The 22,203-nt window shown below is 41.5% G+C and overlaps 1 protein-coding gene across 3 annotated transcripts; it reads right to left on the bottom strand.

The window, feature by feature from the left end:
* Positions 1-798: 798 nt before the first annotated feature.
* stk11 (serine/threonine kinase 11) lies at positions 799-21,863 on the bottom strand. 3 transcript variants are annotated; one of them, XM_031281053.2, is made up of 11 exons: positions 21,657-21,863; positions 19,845-20,811; positions 12,236-12,319; positions 11,939-12,028; positions 11,556-11,688; positions 11,132-11,268; positions 7,256-7,383; positions 5,810-5,867; positions 5,461-5,654; positions 2,053-2,305; positions 799-1,296 (listed from the first exon to the last, which is right to left on the bottom strand). In XM_031281053.2, the coding sequence occupies exons 2-10, from the start codon at positions 20,126-20,128 to the stop codon at positions 2,097-2,099; spliced, it is 1,317 nt and encodes a 438-aa protein (XP_031136913.1). In that variant the 5' UTR covers positions 20,129-20,811; positions 21,657-21,863; the 3' UTR covers positions 799-1,296; positions 2,053-2,096. The 3 variants fall into 3 exon arrangements, with proteins under 3 accessions (XP_031136913.1, XP_031136914.1, XP_031136915.1); XM_031281054.2 differs by lacking the exon at positions 21,657-21,863 and adding an exon at positions 21,469-21,587; XM_031281055.2 differs by lacking the exon at positions 2,053-2,305.
* Positions 21,864-22,203: the final 340 nt, after the last annotated feature.

Below are 22,203 nucleotides of genomic sequence, written 5' to 3'. Positions count from 1 at the left end.
GTCCTGACATACTAATCATACCGCTGAAATGTTCTTCAGCCTGTTAAGTGAGCCATCTCTTCATCCTTCCTCGTGTGTCTTGCTGAACGGAGAATCTCTGCGTTGACATCGCTGACGTGGGAAGCGCTGTTCTCTCCCTCCCTCAGAGTTGTGACTCACCTGCTCTCTGATCTACTCCCAGCGAGGGGCTGACGATGGGCCTGGCTGCGTAAGAGGGGAGGCGCTGTAATCAGCGCAACAAAGAGCATCACTGGAAAACAGGTGACTGGGCGATGGTGACGCACACCGCCTGCAAGCCGAGCGGCATCGGCCTCTTGATGTTCTGGGATCTGACTACAATCTAGTTGCAGACATCAGAGAAAGACGAGTGCAGTATTCCTATCAAAGCATAACCTCGTTAAGGACAGGTCAAATAATAATAAACACTAAAAAAACAAAAAAAAAAACAGGACATAAACCACTGAGGAGTATTTCATAATAAAAAATATGCTGAACCCAAAATTAAACAAAATGATCATCCAACAAAATAGCCTGGTTGGGACATATTTTATATAAATAATAATTAAAAAATATTCATTGGAAAAAAGAAGAAAAAAAAAAAAAAACTAAATGGAAATCAAAAATCCCTAACAGGTCAGCAGTGGATCTCAAAGCTTCAGTCTGTCCACCAACCACTTTCCCTTTCTTCCACTTCTGTACAGCATGCAGTTTTTTTTTATTTCGGTGGTAGTAGAGTACTATCATAATTATTCTCATTATAGATTTAAATATAGAATTATTCATAACTTTTGTTATCTATTTTTTCTCTTTAATATTTTTTTTTTCTTTTTTTTTCTTTTTTTTTTTTTTTACACATCACAATGTGTCTTAAAACTGCCATCAGGGTTCTGTAAAAACAAAGGTAGTCAAAGAAACAGAAGGTGGGGTTGATGGGGTGGATGGGCAGGGTACAGGGGTGATGGTGTTTGTAACGTCCGGTGTAACACTTGGCCCTCCAAAGAGGATGACAGGATGGCGAGGGGAAAATGACTAGTTGAAAGAACTGGATGACAAGAATTGAAAGGAGCCAAAATATGGGAGAGGGGAAAAAAAAAAAAACACCATCTTCACAGCCAGTGCCTCAGTCTCAGAGCAAAAAGAACATGTCATGCTGTCCTCCTCCTCCCCGTCACTCATACCGCATCTTCAAAAGACTCTGCAGGCCAGTGATCCAAGGAGGTATAGGGGCATTAACGTCAGCAGGTTTCTCTCACAACCGTGAGGAATCCGGACACAGAAGGACGGGGACACATCAACCTAAGAGGGTCAGAGACGGAGGACAGAGTATAACTCATTTAAGCTCATCAAATATGTCCAAAAGCAAGTTTGCCTTTGTTAAAAGTATCAGAGAATTACAACACATAAGTACTAATTGGTGCTGTTAACACGGAAAGACTCATCCACAGGGTGAGGAAGAGAGAGCGAGATAAACATCCCACAGCCCACTTTATCTTAACCAGGATGAGTCATTGCCTCAACAAATTAATAAACTCCTCTGCACTCATGACAAACAGCCTCACACCGTGACTGGTTTGTGTGTGCGAGAGATTGAAAGAGCAAAATGTGGGTGGTAATTGGAAAGAGAGGACAACCTGTTATATTGGTGTGTATGCTTGCAGCATAAATCTGCCCCACTTCTTCGCACTGATGAACCCCTGGAAGGCTATAGTCTAGATGAATTCTAACAGAATAGAAAAGTGATGCTCCATGATCGGACAAGTTCAGATCTAGTTTTTGTGACTGTATAGAAAACCGCCCATGAGTCTGCCTGGGGAGTGGTGGTGAGTCAGAGCACTGGCTTCTGAATATCAACACACTCTCCTCCCTGATTCTCTCTTCCTCGTCCACTGATACTCATCTCCACGTCTCCGTTGGTTCTAACGCATTCTCATCTCATCCCTCCTATCTTTTCATCTGTTCTCCTTAGGTGTTAATCTTTTTTTCTCTATCTACTGTATGGAAGGTGTCCTCTTAGCACAATTCAGAGCTTTTGTTAACAGTCTACACACTCACCACATGGGTTGTTGCTGAGGGAGGAAGGGGAGGGGGAGGGAGGGTCATTGCTGTTTGCAGGTGGAGAGCTTGCGGATCTTGCTGGCTGTGGAGACTCCTTTACGTGAGGGGTTGGATGAAGAGGAGGATCGACGTTCGGCTTTGGCCTTGCTGTTCAGAGACCCACCCTCTGTCCCGTTCACACAAACTGGCTTGGCTACAGTTGGACTGTGGTCTGCGTGCTCCTGACCCCGAGCTTCTTCGGCCACTTGTCCTAAAGACACGCGCACATTAGGCTCAAAACAAATCCATCACAGTTTCACACAAGTGTTGACTTGACCACTGCTTCATTGAACAAGTGCAGTAAAACCACGAGAGTGCACACTGAGCGATTACATGGATGGGAATTACCACAGACCTGCTGCTGTAAAAACTGTAAGCACATTTTTTTTTAGAAGGGGACCTTTAAAAAGCTCATTTGTCAGCAGCACCAGCATAATGTCAGGTCAGATAACCATGAGAAACAAGATAAATAGTAACCTACTACAACACCAGGAAATCAGTCCTTAATGAGACTTTTTCATTTCAAGTGCAGAGGTGTGAGTGTGTGTGTGTGTGTGTATGCAATTCACACATGCAATTCTTCCGGATCTGACGGGGGCAGTATAAGCCTACAAGTGTTCTTAGTCTGCCGCTAAATGCTGGAGAAGAAGAACGTCCACCAGCACAGAAAAACAGGGCGCCTTATGTCCGTGCACTGCTTTACCGTACTTCTACAGCAAAGGCTTTCACAACTTCACCTGGAGCTCCCAAACAGAAAGCAAGTCGGTTTCTCTCTGCCGTTGTCTGTCACAGCCCAATGTTAGCTACGACGGCTGACATTAGCCAACTTTAGAGGACCACTGCAACGTCAGTTAGGTTTACTTTAACCAGCCCGGTTCTATGTGAAAAACGACGACGGCAGAGAGAAATAGACCTAACTAAACATGCTTGCTCTCTGGGAGTTCTGGGTGAATTCATGAAAGACGTTACCGTACGCTGGCTGTGTCGCGATGCCAGGCTTCAGAGCAGCGGGCTGTGGCTCCATAAGACTGACGTTTTCTCCAGGTTACACGTGAATCACGCTCTCCTCTGCCCCCACTCAAACCCCTCCACTCCACACCAAACTAAAAAATAACCGACACTGAAAGAAGAGCAACATGTCCCTGGTATCATGACATCCATAGTTGCCACTATAGTTGTGTTTTTTATAATGTTCAAATAAAGGAATTAATGTATTATAGTTCTTTTTATTCCTTCTTCACACGGTGGTATCGACTTTGGTATCGTGTACTTTTGGTGGTATCGGTACAGGCTACGAGATTTTTGGTACGTGTAGATGTTAGTTACTGCTTAAGAGAAACATCAGGTCATACTGTTGTTTAATTTACCATGCACTATTATTTCATTTATATGAAGCATCCTATGAAACAGTGCTCAGCATGTGTGGGAGTGAACCCTTGAAAACCATTCATACTTGCACACCAAAACCATTTTAACTGGACTATTTTTAGAACACTTTCATTCACATTCTGCAGCTCTATTTTGTTTTTTATGTGGGGCACCACTTCTAGATACTCAACACTGACTACTGCATTCATTACCACCGGTTGTTGCCTAGCAACACATAAAGGATCCGATTTCTGGAGGGAAAAAATAAAAGAAGTTGGGGAACAAATTAAATCAAATATAAATATGCTATTATCTATTCGTTGCAGTATGTTGTAAAACTCATACCTGCAAACTCAGAAGGGCTGAAAAAGGTGACACATTTTACACTGAATCTATGCAAATCTAAGCCTTGTTTACAATTTTCTTATAGGTAAACTGTCAACCAATCAGAGCTTAGTAGGTGGGTTTAAGATTGTGGACATCATCTTCCTACATACATGTAGCCAGCTTTCTACCTACGTTCATGAAAAATACAGAAAGAAGTGTGGATGAGATCGATACAGCTGTAGTTGTAGTTGAATTGACATAATTCTTTGATCAATGTGGAAAATGTTAAGTTGACCGATCCTGGAAACGGCTACTGCAGCTTATGTATCAACTGAAAAAAGATATTGGCGGGATGAATGTCACAAAACAAAATAACTCCATCCTTCCAACAAAATATTGGCTAACGTGAACACAATGTCAGGCTGAATGAATGAAGTGAAATGGTAATTCAGTTTGATTATCAGAATTAATATAGAATGACATTTCTGGTAAGCCTTTATTTACCTCAATGCAGTTTCAGTGAGTCGTGGAAATGACAATTTTATTTTGTGTGATGTGGAACTGAAAATTGTTTAATATTCAGGCCCTATACAGTACAAAAACAGTGTCTAATAGGGTTAATTTTGGATACTGTAGTGTTGGATATTTTTAATGGTCAGTTTATGCCTGTAGAGTTGACATTAACTTTTTTGTCCACCAGCCACTCAACAGATTTTAGACTTTTTTTTTGGCTGGTGAGTGAAGCAAATCTAGCAGCCACTTGCATATTTTACCAGCATTTGGCTGGTGCTCATTTCCAACCCTTGCCTTGAACTCTGATTAAACAGACTCCAATGGTCCAAGTTTTTTCAACCACTAAAACAAAAGAGTATGAGCATCAGTGGGGGAAAGACTCACTACCAAAATGAGAGAGTACAAGCGGTGTTACCATAATGTTAATATAAACTGAACAATTCCTGTTACTGCTTTTCACTTTCCAGTGAAATGCATCAAGTATGTTTTTTTATGACTTTAAGTCAGAGGCCAAAGTTTAATGTGGGTTAGTTAGAAGTTGAAATTTTAAATGCTAATTTTAACCACATTTTTGACACAAGGAAGAGGTTTGGTGCTATACAGCAGTGTCTTTTTTTGTGACGCATTTCTAAGAAGGACGATTCAGCGTTGTCACACAAGATAATACAAGACAATACAATTACTAAATGCTGATTGCTCTCATACTGCACAAAGTTGGAAAAAAATTAGTCTGGATCAAGGGAATTACAGTTCCAGAAAAATTGCCTGACATCCGGCGCACAAATTTAGAGCTAGCAAGCTACATGCTGAAAATTGCAAGTTATGAAGAAAATTTGGATCAACAAGATTTACAAAGAATATGTTTACGGCATTTACTATACAGTATAACTGGGACGTTTAGGGGCCGATTAGTGGGCATTGCTGAAGTTCACACGGGGATACACTGGTAAGAGAAAATTATGTTCAACCATGTATCCAACAAGTTTAAATAGTTAACGTTACGGTATTGTGTGAACAGTTAACTTCTTTAATATTTTTATGTGGCATTTTCAAAATTGCGCTGTGGAAATAGGTCTGGCAATGTGAGACTAGAAAAAACAAAAGATATTTAAATCCATCTTGAGTTCAACTTTAAGAATTCTCTGAGCTCACACTTACCTGGCACTGTGAAGTCCTGAGTATATATGATCTCATCCTCTCCATCGTAGAGCTCGTCATCGTCCTCCTCTGTGTAGCCGTGCAGATCCTCCAGGTAGGGCACCACTGTCATACTCCGCCAAGGATCCCTGCTTTCTGCGTTGGCAGGGATGGGCACAGGGGGCTCAGACGGAGGGTGTTTCTTACGCACCCAGCTAGAAAGGACATGCACATGGAAATGACAAATCAGACTTCAAATAGGTTTTCTAAGCACTTACTGTAGGCCAGGAGTCGCACACATTTCCATTAATTTTTAAAAGATCTGTACATCATTTTACATGGGATGACTGCAATATACTAAATCACTCACTTGTGTTGTCTTATATTTTGTATGGAAAACCTCTTTGCAGGGTCGTACTCAAGCATTCCTGAAAAACAAACATTACAAAGATCAATTCAATCACAACAACACTAAACAATTTCTCCACTCACGTCATCTTTCTGTTAAGTGTTTAACATAAAGTGGTGGGAGGCTGCAGCAGTGAGGGGTGAGATAACCGCAGAAGATGATAAACTTATTCAAGGAACATTAATTAAAGCCCATAATAATCTCATTCATCACTGTGTGTCAAGGCATCCTGCAAAGCTTAAGGAGTCAATGAGGTACAGTAAGGAAACATTAATATGAGTAGCATAACAGCTGTACCAAGTAATGAAGATTTTGTCCCTCAATTATCATAATGTGGGCCGAATCTGTGGGAAAAGCAGAATGTCAGTGTGATAAGGCAGCAGTGATGCAGTGCCTATCCAGACCTAATAATGTAATTGTCTCCCAGCAGGCAGAGAGGGGCAGCATGCAGAGTTCCGATAGTAGTGCTGTGCCTGCTGAAGGACACCTTTTGTGGCACTGGGCTTATTTTAGACCATGTAATTATGGACTGACTATCTCCCAGGTGCTGCGTCATCACACACAGACGTCAAACGCTTACACAAAATGGGGGATGGAGGATCGGTGAGATATAACAGCACCAGAATGTGGCAGTTTTTTTTTTCTATACACGGTTAAGGCATTGTTCAAAATCCCACCATGTGATAACAAGTACAGTAAAATAAGCTGAATGCCTAGTATTGTAGCTTGTTATCCATCTTAATTATTTCATTAGTCTGTGCAAACATAATCTTCCCAACATTCTTTTGGATTTTACATCCATTCAGCCGATAATACGTTTAACTATAAAAGACTCTTGACTCTTTGTTTTTACAAGGGGCAACAAGCAAGCATTGCTGCAGTCCAGTCAGGAAAAGCAACGCCTGACTATAATGTGTTTAGTATTCTGCTGCTGGCTCCAGATCAATGGGAACTACGTCAACAGCTAGAGGGATTTCTACAATTTGGAGGAAGCCTCATATGCTGAGAAGTCAGTGACTTTCAGTGTCACAGCACCACCTACTGGATGCATGCAGAAAAGATCACAGTGCGACTGGCTGGGACTTTTGTGATTTATTACTGCTCTCACTACACATCTGACCAATTCCATCTCAAAGTGTTACTTCCGATTGACAAACTTGCATTTTGTAATCATCAAAAACATACTAAGAGCAAACCACTATTGTTAAAATAAATGCATGACCTTGCTTGATGATGCATGACAGTCATCTACTGCTATGACAAAAATACGACACTCAATGGATTAATCCAATGCTGACCTATGAATCATCCACTAAGGCATACGTTTGTAACCACAGCAACAAACCTTGATGAACAAAGTATAATTTGGCCTTTTAGTAAAAGCATTTAGCTCTATAGCACACTCACCTTGCAGCAGGTCCGACAGGAGGGGTCCACACTCCTCGGGAACCGTGTAGTCTCCTTTTCCAATGTTCTCAAATAGCTTATAGATGTTGTCCCCCTCAAACGGATACAGACTTGTTGTAATGTTGTATCTAAATGGATAGAAGGAGTCAACAAGTACTGTAAGTGTATCATAAACCGGAATACTGTTAATAGTTGTCACAGGGTTGGGAACCTTTTACTTTTGATCCGATACTGGTAACCGGCGGTACCTTTTTCCGTACTTTCTCTCTGTAATAACATTTAATTTGTAACAATTAATTTCAGTTGTAAAAATAAGTCCAAACCTATTAATTGTTTATTTAGAACGCTGTTTGTATGTGTCTCAGAGGAAGTGTAACCACACTGTGAGCGCTTTCAGCACGCCATTACATTTTATTGCAGCACATGTTGTCTGCGTGGAGTTTTGAAAAGTGTAAACACACTTGTAACCGCTTTATCGGCATTGCCCTGATTCACTGTGACTAGAACAAGCTGCAGAGGCAACGTAGTGGTGTCATCTTTGACTAATCTTTGAAATCTAATAGCAATACATACAGGCAATTTACTACAGCTATTTCTATAGTATAATATGCCTACATATATCTTACTTCTCAATCCTCTCTGTATCTTGTAGGCAGTGTGTCTATCTATTCCCCTACATTATACACTCTAATCTTTACACAGAATGACCAATAGGAGGATAGACTCTTTTTGAGGTCCCTAGAGGTAGACAACAGAATGCAAGGGTGCTTTCAAACCTGGGGCCCCGTTTCAGAAAGCAGGTTTAGTGAAAACTCTGAGTTTGTTAACCCTGAGATGAGGGAAACTCTGGGTTTTCTGTTTCAGAAAGAGAGGTAACTTAACCACAGAGTCAGTTACTATGGTAACTGAGTCTGTGAACCTAACCTGGTCGGGAGCAGGTTTTCTTCAATAAACCCTGAGTTTCTCTCAGTCTCCTCCCTCTGACACAGCGCTCTTTCATTTCCTCATTCATTAATTCATTCAGTCTGTAGCAGGCGCATTTTAGCGTAGTTTGTTATCTGCACGAATAAAAAAAATAAATAAATCAGGGTTGGTTTATTAACTATGTTAGGCTGACTATAACGTTTTTTTCTCGAATATGGCTTGTCCTTTCGTTGACGATCCCGTTGACGAAGAAGCTGTATTACTTCGCAGAGAGCTAAACATATATCGGAAGATGATATTGAGGTCCCGACTATACTGTAGATGCATTTTCATTTCCAGATAACTACCTAGCCTATTTGAGAGGTATTGTTTTTCTTCAGTCCATCAGATATGTAGATACCTTATCCGTCCTCATATCACTAACGTCACCCATTGTGGATATGCTCTTACATCCGAGCAGATTCTTTGTGTCGCATTATGTTTTTTGCAAACGGCAGTTTTCTTTGCAACATTGGTGATGCGGAGCATGTTAGTAAAGCCACTGTATGCAGGGCTGTGAGAAAAGTGTGCCCGCTCTAAAACATTTTTGTAGTGTTCCCTGGACACAAACCAGTGAGAGCCATTAAAAATAAATAAATTATTATAAATTCTAATTCTGTTAATGACATGCTGCAACCTTAGAATGGGATTAGTAGTAGCTTACTTTTTTGGCAGCAATCCTGCAATTATAGCTGTAATAACATTCCAGTTTTCACCAGTAATATTATAGGCTACCTGTGATTAAATATCTAATTAATACTGTACACTATATTAGAGCTTACGCATTGACTCGAGCAGCAATTTTCTCCCACAGCAATTCTTGCTCTTCTGCAGCAGAAGCCGTGTTGCTATTTTAACGAAATATATGTTGTCGTTGTATGTGCGCATGAGTAGTTCCAGAGGGGTAAAGTATGCTGACCGATTTGTTTGTGGTTATTACCATGGAGAATCGTAGTATCATGGCTCCATTCATGCTGCCTTTTTATAGTGGTGGTGCACGTGCTTAACTCTGCGTCAACCTACTCTGAGTTGACTGAGCCAACTCAATCAGCTGTTCTGAAACCGAAAACTCAAGAGTTTGCCATCTCAGGGTAAATCAACTCAGAGTTCAGGGTTAGACTCAGAGTTTGTTAAACCTACTTCCTGAAATGGGCCCCTGGGCTGTTTGGTCCGTTTAAAATGAACCCTGGAACTTTTGGTGGGATAATCTGGTTTGTTAAGGGTGAATGAAAGCACATTCGAACTCTGGTGCGGACCAAACAACCAAAATCTCTCATCAGGGCCGCCCTCTCCTTCACTCGCTGTCCGTCAGCTGCTCATATTGTCCCCCATCTTCTAAAATATTAGAAACACTAAAGTACAACCAGACAACCCAAGACGTTATACATTTTGTGTTGCTCCATGATTTCTGAGACCAGAAATGTTGGCGAGTTTCACTCAGATATTCCGTCCAATAGACCAGCAACCCTTTAGACCAGTGGTTCCCAACCTTTTTTTCTTGGCGGCCCCCCCCTACTCATGTCTAAGAAAAGCTGAGCCCCTCCTGAAACCGAAGTTGAGGTTACTCGCGAGATAGAGCCTTACTTTCTTTTTTGATATAGAGGAGTTATCAGCACTTTTACATTTCTCCGCCATTTTTTATTCATAAAATAGTGATGCCGTGGCGGCAGGAAAAATGAGAATGATAGCAGCTAGCAGCTGACCTGATGACAGCAAGGGTCCCAGGTTAAGAGGTCCCGGAGGTTTGGCCTACTAAGTAGCCTGCCTACAATTTTAAGCGATAACAAAAATATATAGTTTTTATACATACTTGTATTCATTATATATTCTAGTGTGTTATCCTAATTTGTTTAACATGTGCACATTTTTTTTTTACCTCAACCTCAAACCAGATAAAGACTTGCGCCCCCCCCCTGTGATCTTTGCCGCCCCCCTAAGGGGTGCCCGGACCCTAGGTTGGGAACCACTGCTTTAGACTGTGTGACATTTGTTTACAATGTTCAGTGGGTTTGACAAAAGTGCAGCGTGAAAGCTAACCGAAGTAAATGAAAAATGCAACAATGTTGCAACTTCACCCCCGAAACACAACAAGTCTACTAAACTATAGTTGTGAAAGCGTCCATAACGTATACACAGGCCCGCCAATGTATGACAAGTACATAGAGATAAGACTGAGGATCAGTAATGATGTCTGTTAAGTGTCTTTCTCTATTAACTTCATGGCTGCTGCTCTGCCCTTTAAGCTCCATAAAGTGTGATTTATGGTCCTGCGTAGGCTTCACGCACAACTTTCGCCGTAGCCTACGTTAGTGGCCTGAAGTTTATACTTGTGCGTTGGTGTGTGCGTCGATCTCTTTAAAACAATAGCAAGGATGGCATGTGTATGCGTGGGGGCGTGTGGTAGAGCGAGTGAGAGAGTAACGGCGATTAGCTTCAGAACAACTACCGAGTCATAGTGAGAGAAACAAAGTGTCTCCCCTGTGCTTTCTGACCACGGTGGGAAATCTGTAGCAGGAGAAGTTAACCCTCTCCTTAAATTCATGTTGTTTATGGAGAAGGAGAACCAGGAAATGAGTAGTGGGAAATGCAACGCTACCAAGCCACGGCTGAGCGATGTGTAGTTAAATTTTTCGAGAGGTGCACTTCAGGCTACCGCGCAGGGTCTGTGTCTCCAAATACGTAGCCACGGCGTAGATTTAACGCAGAAGCATAAACCACGCTTACGAAGGAAGGACAAGCATTAACAGCATTTTTCCATTACAATCAATTAAGTACCACAAGCAAACAATATCTCCTTTTGTCAGATATTAATACAACTTAGCAGATCAACTGTCTATAATTGGGCCTTTAAAATGCTATAATATTCAAAGCATTCTATGAGAACTTGAGCAACCTGAGGCTCTGACTACTCACAGTGTTACTCCAGCAGACCAAATGTCCACTTTAAACCCTGAAAAGGTGTCCAGTCCATTGGCAATCTCTGGAGGCTGGAAGGCCGGAGAGCCTTGACTGGTGCGACATGTGTCATCCTCTGCAAATGGGTGAAGGGCCTGAAAAATATAGAGTGAACTATATTAGTGAGAATTTGAGTTAGTGTTTCTTTATATCTATAACCACAAATAACTTGAATAATTTCTTGCCATTTACTTCTTATGCAACACCACCAAAATTATCAGTTTTACTTTAAAAGTTTCACTATCACTACCAATTAGCTGAAATGTGTGGAAAGGAAAATATAGGAATTCGTAGATGTTTGATTAGCTGAAATCTGGTGGTGAAAAAAAAGAAGAAAAAAATTCCCCTGGATGGTAAACACTATGCTGCAGCCTGAGCTCACCTCTGCTACTCCCAGGTCCGAGATTTTAAGTGCCCCATCTGTGGTCAGCAGCAGATTCCCTGGTTTAATGTCTTTGTGAACTATTCCCTGGCTGTGCAAATATTCAAGGCCATCTAAGAGCTGGCAAAAGTACCTGAAAAAAGAAACAGAGGGGTTGACGGACACAATTTAAAGAGGAGTGGAAGTGTTACATACTGTAAGAAAAAAAAGGCATATCAAATGATTTATCACTGTGGTCACAACCTTCTTCACTTATTTTAACAGTAGAGGCCCTGCAGTGTTGGATCTAAACTTAGGCCTGGACCAATGGCTGCAGAGAGGGTTAATCTAAATATAGCAGAGACTGAGGGAAAGAGGGAGAGAGGGGAAGGAAAGACACTTACCCGTGAGCTTGAAATACTGGAAACCTTTTCTCTGGGACACTGTCCAGCATTTCTTGCATCCCACAAACGCAATACTCCATCACCATATACGTAAGTCAGGAGTCAAGAGGATTTACCAAACCAAACAAATAGATCCTTTAATAAAGAAAGCCCATTATATAGCTGATAAGTCACAAATGGAAATATGTAGGCATTTAGAAATAAACCTCCCAAACTGTAACGTTAAAATCTAACATTTAAAACCATTAACTATCAGAAATCAACTCATATGCACACTCATTTACAATGCAAGGATATATTTTCTGCTTCTCTTCATTGTAGAGCACATCCACCAACTGAATCACATTCTTGTGTTGGAGTCTTCTTAGCAGCTGAATCTCCCTATAAATGGCATTGGACACAAGAACAAAAACATGCAAAAGATGACTCAAGCAAATGAACAGGGAGTGTTATATATTCTAATACCGGTCCATATCTGCTGAGAACGTAGAATAAAGGCCAGTTGCCATACATCAGCACAACCACACTAATATGGCTAGGTATAGTAAGAGCACAAGTATATTAGGTTTTATTACAGTACTGGCATTTCTATTAAGCTGTTGATTTGAGATCTGTTGAGCAGAATCTCATCATTTCATGATACAGTAGCTGTCATTTTGTGATTTAGTAACAACCTACATTTGTACATCCATTAAATTAAGAGTACAAACACATGTGAGCCTTTTCTAAAAGGTGATTTAAAGAAAACAGAAATACAGGAATGATACTGTAAGACTTGATATTGTCGGAGTGCAGCTGCAGCAGTCATTTACACTAGTCTCATAAAGACAGATAACCTGACAGTTCCCTTCGCTATCCGAAGAGAAGAGGTTTAAATCACAAGCATGACAAAACACCCAGGAGACTCAACATTCATCAGAGAGCTGTGAGTGGGGACACTAATTAATTTGGATCTGGATAGGAAGAGCACAAAGTACAAACCACAGACTTCCCAAGACATACCACCCACATCCACACACAGAGGAAATACTGAAGTGTTGCTTAACAATCAGGGAAGAGAATTTTGTGATTTGGATCCAATTTGTCTCTCCGCTACATTGTTCGTATTACCGTTTAATACAGCAAATAACATGTATGTTAAATTAATTTCCCTCTTCCATACTTAGAAGCACCACCTGAACTGTGTCTGACATCATGATGGACCTATGTGCTCGCAGCAGAGTTCTGTCATCATTGCATATGTAGTGTGGAGAAACCATAATGTAACCAACGCCACTGACAAAAATTAATCAATACATTTTTGGTCTCTGTGAACATATTAACATTGTAAAAATCTTAATTCTTATCTTATATAAGTATATCGTCCCCACCCCTCCTTGAAGCACATTTGATGTGTCATGCAATGACAAGTCAAAGCGGATAAATAAAGGGAGCGGGCCTCTGCCAAAAGACCATGAAGCCCTATAGTGCTGAGGCGTCATCTGTCTTTTTTGTGTGTGACTGTGACACAATCTCACAACAAACACGTTGGAGCTTACTTGTCCCTTATCAGTCACCCTGCAGTTTATAAGCTGTGTCAGTCCTCTGCCTTATACACAATCTTACTACTGACAAATGGATATTCTGGGCCTAGTCAGCCTCGCGCTTGCACACAGACACACACAAGCAGTTACTGCTGCATCACTGCACTGGTTAAAAAAAGACACAGCTGACTCATGCACACATAAAAACAGAATTATGATTAAAATATGATAAGGAATAATGAATAGCCTAATTTAAAGCTATACATCTCTGCTATGCAGCTGAATAGAAGGACCAGATGAGAGGTTTGAAATGTAGAAAACCAAGCTGCATCTGCATCACTGCTTGTTTCCATTAAACAAATCATAAAACGGAGGCGGGCTGTCACTAAGGCACAGTGACTGCTGCAGTCCATCTGCAGTCTCCAAGTTCAAATGTGTGTCGATGGACCTGTGTGTTCAAGGCCTCCAGGCTGCAGAGCTGAAAGGATTTCAGCACTCAGTGATATGGCAGCTACTCTCGCACAAAGCGGCAAAATTAAAATGATCCAAAATCTGTGTCTACACTGTGCTGGTCCAGAGTCTGTGTCTAGTTTAGGGCATGCATGTGTGTCCATGTGTGCTCCTGTCATTCCAAACTAGGGCATGGCATTCTTGGGGTGTTGCCGTAGAAACAGGAGTTGCATTCCTCAATCAATGTCGGTATGAGCATGCCCATTCCCATAGCAACCCTGTAAAAGCAGGAAGTGTTTGGCAGATAGGAATGCTAAACCAAGGCTGTAAGGGGGGGACTGGGGGCTACTACGACATCCACACACAGACAGGCCTTTACAGGCTCGAACATCTAGCTTTCTCCGGCTGGAAAACATAAGGCTTCCACCACGTAAGACAGATGAGGAACACTACTGTGGTCTTTTTAACAGAGCGACAACTGCAGCTTTGTCCTAAACATATAAATATAGCCAGGATTAAAAATAAAAAAACACACCTTTGAAAACAAGAAAAGCAAGAACATAGTTCCAGACTAACCGTCTTGTCACCCAGGGGAAGTAAAGTAAAAAATGATTTATGGTATTAGAAATATTTGGGACTTCAGGATGATGTGCGATTATATGGCAACCGTAAGAGAACGTTGGAGTGGGATCAGTTTTCTTAATTGAAGTAGCTTCCATCCAAAGTACAATGCCCAATATTCACCATCTTAAATTTGTTTTTGTTTATTATTTTTTTTTTTTTAACATTTTGAATTACTAATCTCACTCATATAAACAGTGAACATAAATTTTTTTAATTTAATTTTTTTTTTACCATTCCTCTTGCTCAACTTGGGGACTGTGACTTTCAGGATTTGACTGGGGTCTGGTCCTAGGGTTGGCCACTCCAGGGCATTAACGTAGTTGTTTTTAAGTAATTTCTATGTAGCTTTGGCTCTCCCCGGTCTCACTTTTCTTGGAAACAGCAGTAGGTTTTCCTCCAGGATTTCTCTCCGTTTTGCTATTTTCATTTTACCCTCTAATTTTAAATTACATTAACCAAGATGTCATGTGAGATTTTTTCAGTTGTAGCATGCAAAGTGTCTACCATCTCAGCCATGGAGCCCTGTAGCACCATTCAGAGCTGTCTTAAGCTTCAGTTATACTGGCGCTCGACACTGTGCGGGGCCTCCGTAGATAGCGCGCGTGCTATGAGTATGCACGGAGACGTTTAAGCATAGCGCATTGTTCGTTGCAGTGTTCTCCGAAACACCAGAGGGCGTACAAACAAAATAATCTGTGAATAAGCAAGAAGTAGTAGAGAAGAAGAGAGTGGACGTAAAGGAAAGCAGGCTGCAAGGCAACAGTTGTAAACACATCCACGATAAACATCTACTCTAATCATTAACTTGACTGTCCATCTCCAAATCAAAACTTCTGTCTGCCTGTAACACTGTTAAGAACACTCTTTCCATGAAGCGTTTTGGTATTTTTAGCTTTGACAAAGTGATCTCTCATGTTTTTCCACACTCTCCAGCAATGTTTCTTCTTCCCAGTGTCTCTCTTTGACCACTGTTACTGTACTGTACTGTTTTTAGTACCACCTCCATCAAGGTTCCAAGCGAGCTGAGCTGATACCAAAAGGTGACGTGAAAGCGGCAGACGGGGGTGTCCTGAACGAACCCGCCATTTTTAAATAGTATAGTATAGTTTTTTTTTTGCTGCCTCCAGCTTCATTTGAAACAAAATGTGTCTTCTGGCTGTGGCAACATCAACACAACTTCGACGTTCTGTGTGTGTGTCGCGTTAGGTCACGGCAGTTTACTGCAGCACCGCTATGACGACCAGCCAAGCTCGCCTCACGCATTACACGGTACCAAAGAATTTCCGTAGACCGGCTTTGGCAGTACTAAATCTGCAATGGAAAAAGGAGGACGGGGCACCGCAGCCGAGTCGAGTCTCAAGAAAGATAAGCACTTTAGTTATATGCAACACTTGGCATACACCCACATAACAGCTTGCATGTCACACACTTTAAATTAGAGTCGTTTTAAGCTTCAAGTCTATTTTTTAACCCGACTTCAGCATGTTAACAAATGGTGGATTGGGCTGTTAGTGCTCTAAAAACACTTCTCAGTGAAAAACAATACTATGGCTGAAGGGATCCAGTGTAGACACTGATGGAGAACCGCAGCTGCTACTGTCTAGCTGCTGACAGGCTGCTTTCAGTCCCAACAAACTGGAGACTGAGGGAAAGGGGAAAATATGGTATTTCTTAACTTAAAGTTGCTGATCTAAGAATGGTTAACACAATATTCTGGGATAGACTTCAGTAAAGTTAGTCTGGATTCCTGATAAATAGAAGCTACTACAATCCAGACAAAATTATTCTGAGCAGTTACTGCCGTTTTGACTGTGACCTAAAAACACGCCATCTTGCAGCTCTTCTTTCTCTCTGTGTGAACTTTTTTTTTTTTTTTTTTTTTTTTACAGTTTTCTAAAGCTGCCTCTATAATTAGCACAGGCCCACAGCGAAAGACTGGAGTAATATTTAATAAACTACTGTGTGATTAAAACTTCATCTCATTCAACTCATCAGGAAACGGGGATGCAGAAGTAAAGTTTGAATATGTAGACATGACAGCCAAATCGCAGAGGCATTAAGAAAAGACAAGATAGACAGAGAGCCGGGAACAAATAGAACAATCTCAAGTCCAACCTCCACAGCTTTGGGGACAGAGCCTTCTCCAGGGCAGCTCCCAGACTCTGGAATTCCCTCCCCCAAGAGATCCGCACCCTCACCGTCTTCCAGTCCCGCCTCAAGACCCATCTCTTCACCTCTGCCTATCCTTAGCCCCACGCCCCCCTCCCTTTTCATCTGTGCCTGAATCTTGTTTTGTTTTGTTCTGTTTTGTATTGTTTTTGTTTTCTACCTGCCCTGTAAAGCAACTTTGAGTCTGTGAAAAGCGCTATATAAATTCAATTTATTATTATTATATTATAAGAAAAAGAAAAGGTCTAGCTGTGTTAACCAAGTTTCTCCTATTCCTTCACCTTGATTACAGCAACCACATTTTTTTGCCTGTGGCGTTTACAAAACTGGGTTATTGCAAAAATAACCTTTAACCCTTTAAGTTTACCGATTTAGTGAGCTAAATAAATGTTATAATTGCTTTGAGGCCATCGGCTGCCAACAGCATAGCTGAAGAAGAGGTAAATGGATGGGTGAGTGCACCTCTCGCTACTATCTCCCTTTCTGAGCATGACATCAGGAGGGCTTTCAATCATGTGAATACAAGGAAGGAGCAGGACCTGACGGTATCAGTGGGCGGGTACCCAAACTGTGTGCTGACCAACTAGCGCCGGTGATATTCAACCTATCACTGGCTCAGTGATAGGTCATACCCACGAGCTTCAAGAAGTCCACCATCATTCGTCTACCAAAGAAAACAAGAGCAGCCTGCCTGAATGACGTTAGCCATTCAGGCAGGCTGCTCTTGTTTGCTCTTGATTTCTCACCTCTGTAGTGATGAAATGCTTTGAATGACTGCTCGACGATTATATCTGCTTCTTACTACCCAGCACAGTGGACCCATTACAGTTTGCCTACTGTCCCAATCGATGAACAGAAGACGCCATAGCACACATCCTCCACACCACCCTATCTTACCTGGAGGAAAAAAAAGGAAGCTACGTAAGATTGCTGTTCATTGACTACAGTTCAGCATTTAACACCATAGTTCCCTCTAGGCTCGTCACAAAGCTCAAGGACCTGGGATTAAACAACCTACTCATGAATGTCAGTGAGATTAAAGAGATGATAGTGGACTTTGGGAAGAAGCAGGGGTGAAACTACGCCCACAATACAATAATGCAATTAGGCCATGCCCTACCCTCCCAAGGCTAAAAAGTCTAAGAGAATCATTACAGATCCAAACCACCCAGGTAACAGCCTTTTCTTCCTGTTGAGGTCAGGTATAAGGTATACACCAGGATACACCAGGCCAGCACTGAGAGGCTCAGGAGGAGCTTTTACCCTCAGGCCACAAATATTCCTAAACAAGGACTGAGGCTTATGGCCCTGACACACCAACCCGATAATCGGCCGTCGGACAGTCGGTCGAGGTCAGTGACTCGAGTCTGCTGGGTCGGAGGGCGGGCAGTCGGACTGCCTTTTCTGCCATCGGGTTGGTGTGTCAGGGGCTTTAGACTTTTTGCAGTCCTGCCCTGTGTCAGATTATGAGTGTTGAACATTTAAATGCAGGCACAGCTCTATGTTTGTGTGTAAAGCTAAGAGTTTGTGTATGTTGTCACACTAGTTTCATACCTAGCTAGTCAGTACTTAACCCTACAAATAATCTCATTTGTATGAATAGGTACTGAACCGTAACACTTTTGAGTACTGACTGAATGGCATCTGCTGCGATGAGTGTTTAAAGCCAAGATATTTTCTGATTTAAATCATCATTTTGTTAAACTGTTTTTAGGCACAGTTTTTAAAACAAAAGCTAAAAGGTCTTTTTGTTGGCCTCCAGTGACTGAAGTTCTCACACTGATGCAGAAGTGTATTTAGGTTGTGCTGAGTGCAGCATCACTGTTTGGTGTGGTTACAGGTGAAACAGAGCGTTGCTTCTGACTAAACTACTTAACAGGGACATAATCTTCAACAGAAGAAATGACATATAAAAGGGCTGTACCGAATGCTAATACTATACCGAATATATTCAAAGCTTCGGAGGCAGCGGCGCGGGTCAAAATTTTCAACTGCATGTGAAGGCAGTGGAGAAAAAGAAACGAGATGAAGCGACTTTGCTTTGTTGTTGCAGGACAAAGTCACCTATTGTTTACACAAACTCCTCGGCAGTTCAGTGTTTCGTTTTTTACCTTCATGGTGTTTAAAACGTGTTTGTTGCAGCGATAGAGGCAGTGATGTTTCCTGTTTACAGTAATGGGACTCTCACGCCACGATATGGACAAACGGGCCTGATCTCCGGTTACATGATTGTCCACCGCAGGGTGACGTCGGGTTGCTTTCCTCTAAAAGTTAAAATCGGTCTTAACTTTTTGCTGCAGGCAAATAAATGAAAAGACCTGCGTTTTTGCCTGTCTGATGAGTGACGACCGACGCAGTGTTTGTAAATTAGCGTTATGAACGTTCATACTATGTTTACCTTTATCAAATCGCCTGAAAACGACACCAGGCCGCTACAGTATAACCATACAGACCTCTACACACACCAGACTGCTTGCTTGTAAAGCAACATTTCTCTATTCTTGGCTGAGATAGATGACATAGCGCTGAATAAATTAGACAGCAGCTAGCGGCTTAAAACTGACAAAACGCCACAGTAAAAAAACAAAACAAATATTCAAATCCGACAATTGGATACCTACCCATCAAACGAATATCCGGATCCAGCCCTAATAAATTATTCTTTAAAAGTGTGTGAAATGATGATGCATTTGACAAGTTTGGCTTATTTGCCTAGTTAAATGAGAGAAAATGCTTCTTGTAGAAAGTGAAGTAAATCATCAAAACAGTATTATCTGGGTATTTACACTAAAACTAAGGTAGTAGAAATTTCAAGTGAAATATTTGAATTTAATAAAGTGGGACAGGAATGAACGGCCTCTCGTTGTGGCACAGTCATAAGAAACCCAGTTGACTGTCTTTGTTAAATTGTCAGTGGGGATTATTCAAATGAATTAACTAATATTAAGATCAAGCATTACAGTCAAGCCAATGCTATTGTATCTCAGGATAACTGACTATCCCTAACTGCAAAGACCCTTCACATTAGCATACATAAATCACATTACAGGGGAGGAGTCAGTAACAATGTTATGACACTGTCAGAGTGCAGAGAAAGGGTAAAAAAAAAAAGCAGGTTGACAAACCTGAAAAACACTCACTTTTTCACATTGGCTTCTCCATTGGGAATCCTCCTCAGCTTCTTCTTCTTCAGTATTTTGACAGCCCTGCGACAAAGTGTCTCTGAGTCCAGCATCTCTTTCACTTTGCCATAAGATCCCTCCCCTAGCAGATCCCCCATCAAGTACTTTCCGATCAGCTTTGCCCTCTTCCTTCGTGGCTGGTAGATCACCTCTGTAGAGTCAATGCGGTGAATGAAAGTATCCATCTCCATCAGTTCATTTTCATTTAGATAGTCAAGATGATGCAGCTCGCCGGTACTCATGACTGATAGTTCGGTAGCCACAACTTAAGCCTTTTGTGCAAAAACGTTCGCAAATAGCTATGATTGCTGCTGTAGAGTAATCCACTTGTAACCTTTCAGCACTGAGCCAAATGTTTTAATTCCACAAGATGGAATACTGATGAATTACAAAATACTGAACATGGGTGAGAGAATAATCAGGCCTGAGAGTTGAGGGAGGAGATGGGGGATCAATCCCAATTTGTAAACATCAGGGCTCTTAAGAGGTGCAAACAGAAGAGAAGAATCTGTTGGGTCCAGTGCCAAGTTAGTGCTGTATACGATGCATTTTGTACTACATGTGCAGTTGAACAGAAATAAGAAAATTGTGATTCTAGAATGTTATTCTTTTCTGCTTTAGTCTAAATAACTTTTATATGAATTTAATACCATACAGCCTTAGGTAGAAGCGACCAGTCCTCCTTCAAGGCCATGCAGCACAGCATTTCTGTCAAAGGCCCATGCTTCACAGCATAGATTTCCTCAGGATAAACAAGTGTGTACAGCTGGACTAGATCCAAGCACAGATCTACAGCCAAACGCATGCAGCAGTATCAGCCCAATCTCTGGTATGAGCCCGGCTCATGGAGGTCGACTGAGCCATCCAATATGTCCAGCCGTCCTCAGGTGTCCTCCATGCCACCACTGTTCCTACTGCATGGTGCCTGAAAACAAGGGTCATTTAAACATTATTTAAAACAAGGGTCATTTAAACATTATTGAAAATACAAGTATAGCTTTCGCACGTTTCTAAACTAAGCTAGCCCTCTTTGGTAAACACTGTCCAGACATGACAACACTTGACCGGTTAACCTTACTGGGTTTCCATTCTGCTGTGAGGTTCACATCAGCCACGAACATATTATAATTTAAGTACATATTTAGCACCCCACTTTAATTCAAGACGTATGTGAGTTACATTTGACACTTTTGTCGCTCAGTTGAAATAAAAAAGTGTTAACTATTAGTTAGCTGTAAGCTAACATAGCACGTTTGCTTGAATGAACTAGCCTGCCAACATACACGCTTACTTTGTGGTTCACTGATATAACGTTACACACATTTGCTAGCATTGCAGGTTTTAACTCGGAAGTCTGCTTTAAAGCAACGGCAATTAATTTAATGTGGCTGAGGATTACCTAGGGATGATAACCGAAACGTCGTCACACAGCTGTAGCCAACGGTGGTGCAGCGAAAGCTAGCAATAGCCAACTTTGCCTGACGTTAAGATTCGCGTTAGCCAACTTCACCTCATTTGCCGGTGGATAAGCGGCAATATAGCAGAAGGGAATTGTTCTCTGACTGTATTGTATTATGCTCACCTAATAGCAAAACGAACACCAGCTTCAGTATCCAAACCAGCCCCTACAACGGAGTACCAAACCAGATACACACAAGCTAACCGGAGTTGCGATGCCTAGCAAGCCGTTCAGATTACAATGTAAATTGCTAGCTAGCTATGTAGCTAGCTAGTTAACAAGCTGGTGCCAATCCTGGTGCCGGGTCTCACCTTTATCCATATGAATCTTGTTGCTGTTTCTGGTTTTATTTCGTCTGTGTCCTTCCTGAGTGAAGCGAATATTTCACTTGGGTCTATCAGTTAAATTTTCGGACTCTTCGTGGTACTCTTGCCACTCAGGTTGTCGCCATCTTGTTTACCTCCGCCCCCGACTCGCACTGACAGCCCATACAAGCGTCAAATCACGTTAATACGTCAAATCAAAGTTCGTTCCTCCCCCCAAAGTTATAAGGAGAAACGAGAATGTCAACCAGTTCTGACAATAAATAGTTTAAAAAGTAATTTACTCATTATTTTAGATTTAATCAAGTAGTCTAATCCCATTGATATTTCTGGGAATTTAAAATGGATATCCCCAGGCGGGTACACACCGTACCTCTTAACTGCAGTAATTCGTCAACAGGGTGGTTATTTTAATAAACACTAATTATAATTAACATTGAAATAAAGATAAAATGCATTTATTTGAGCTGGTTTGATACTTCCCTTCCCTTTACGACCCCCACCCTACTTTCAACTGTACTGTCCAGGAGCTGCA

The sequence above is a fragment of the Sander lucioperca genome, chromosome 9 (genome assembly GCF_008315115.2).
Source record: "Sander lucioperca isolate FBNREF2018 chromosome 9, SLUC_FBN_1.2, whole genome shotgun sequence".
Lineage (NCBI taxonomy): Eukaryota > Metazoa > Chordata > Actinopteri > Perciformes > Percidae > Sander > Sander lucioperca.
This window is presented reverse-complemented; position numbering and strand designations above follow the sequence as displayed.

Bases quoted from the DNA above. Each gene is read 5' to 3' on its own strand.
- stk11 (XM_031281053.2), bottom strand. From the start codon at position 20,128: ATGAGTACCGGCGAGCTGCATCATCTTGACTATCTAAATGAAAATGAA. The intron at 12,029-12,235 runs ATATCCTTGCAT...CTCCTGACTTAC, and splicing joins AATGAAGAGAAGCAGAAAAT to GTATATGGTGATGGAGTATT. The intron at 5,868-7,255 runs GTGAGTGTGCTA...TTTGTTTTTCAG, and splicing joins CCTGTCGGACCTGCTGCAAG to GAATGCTTGAGTACGACCCT.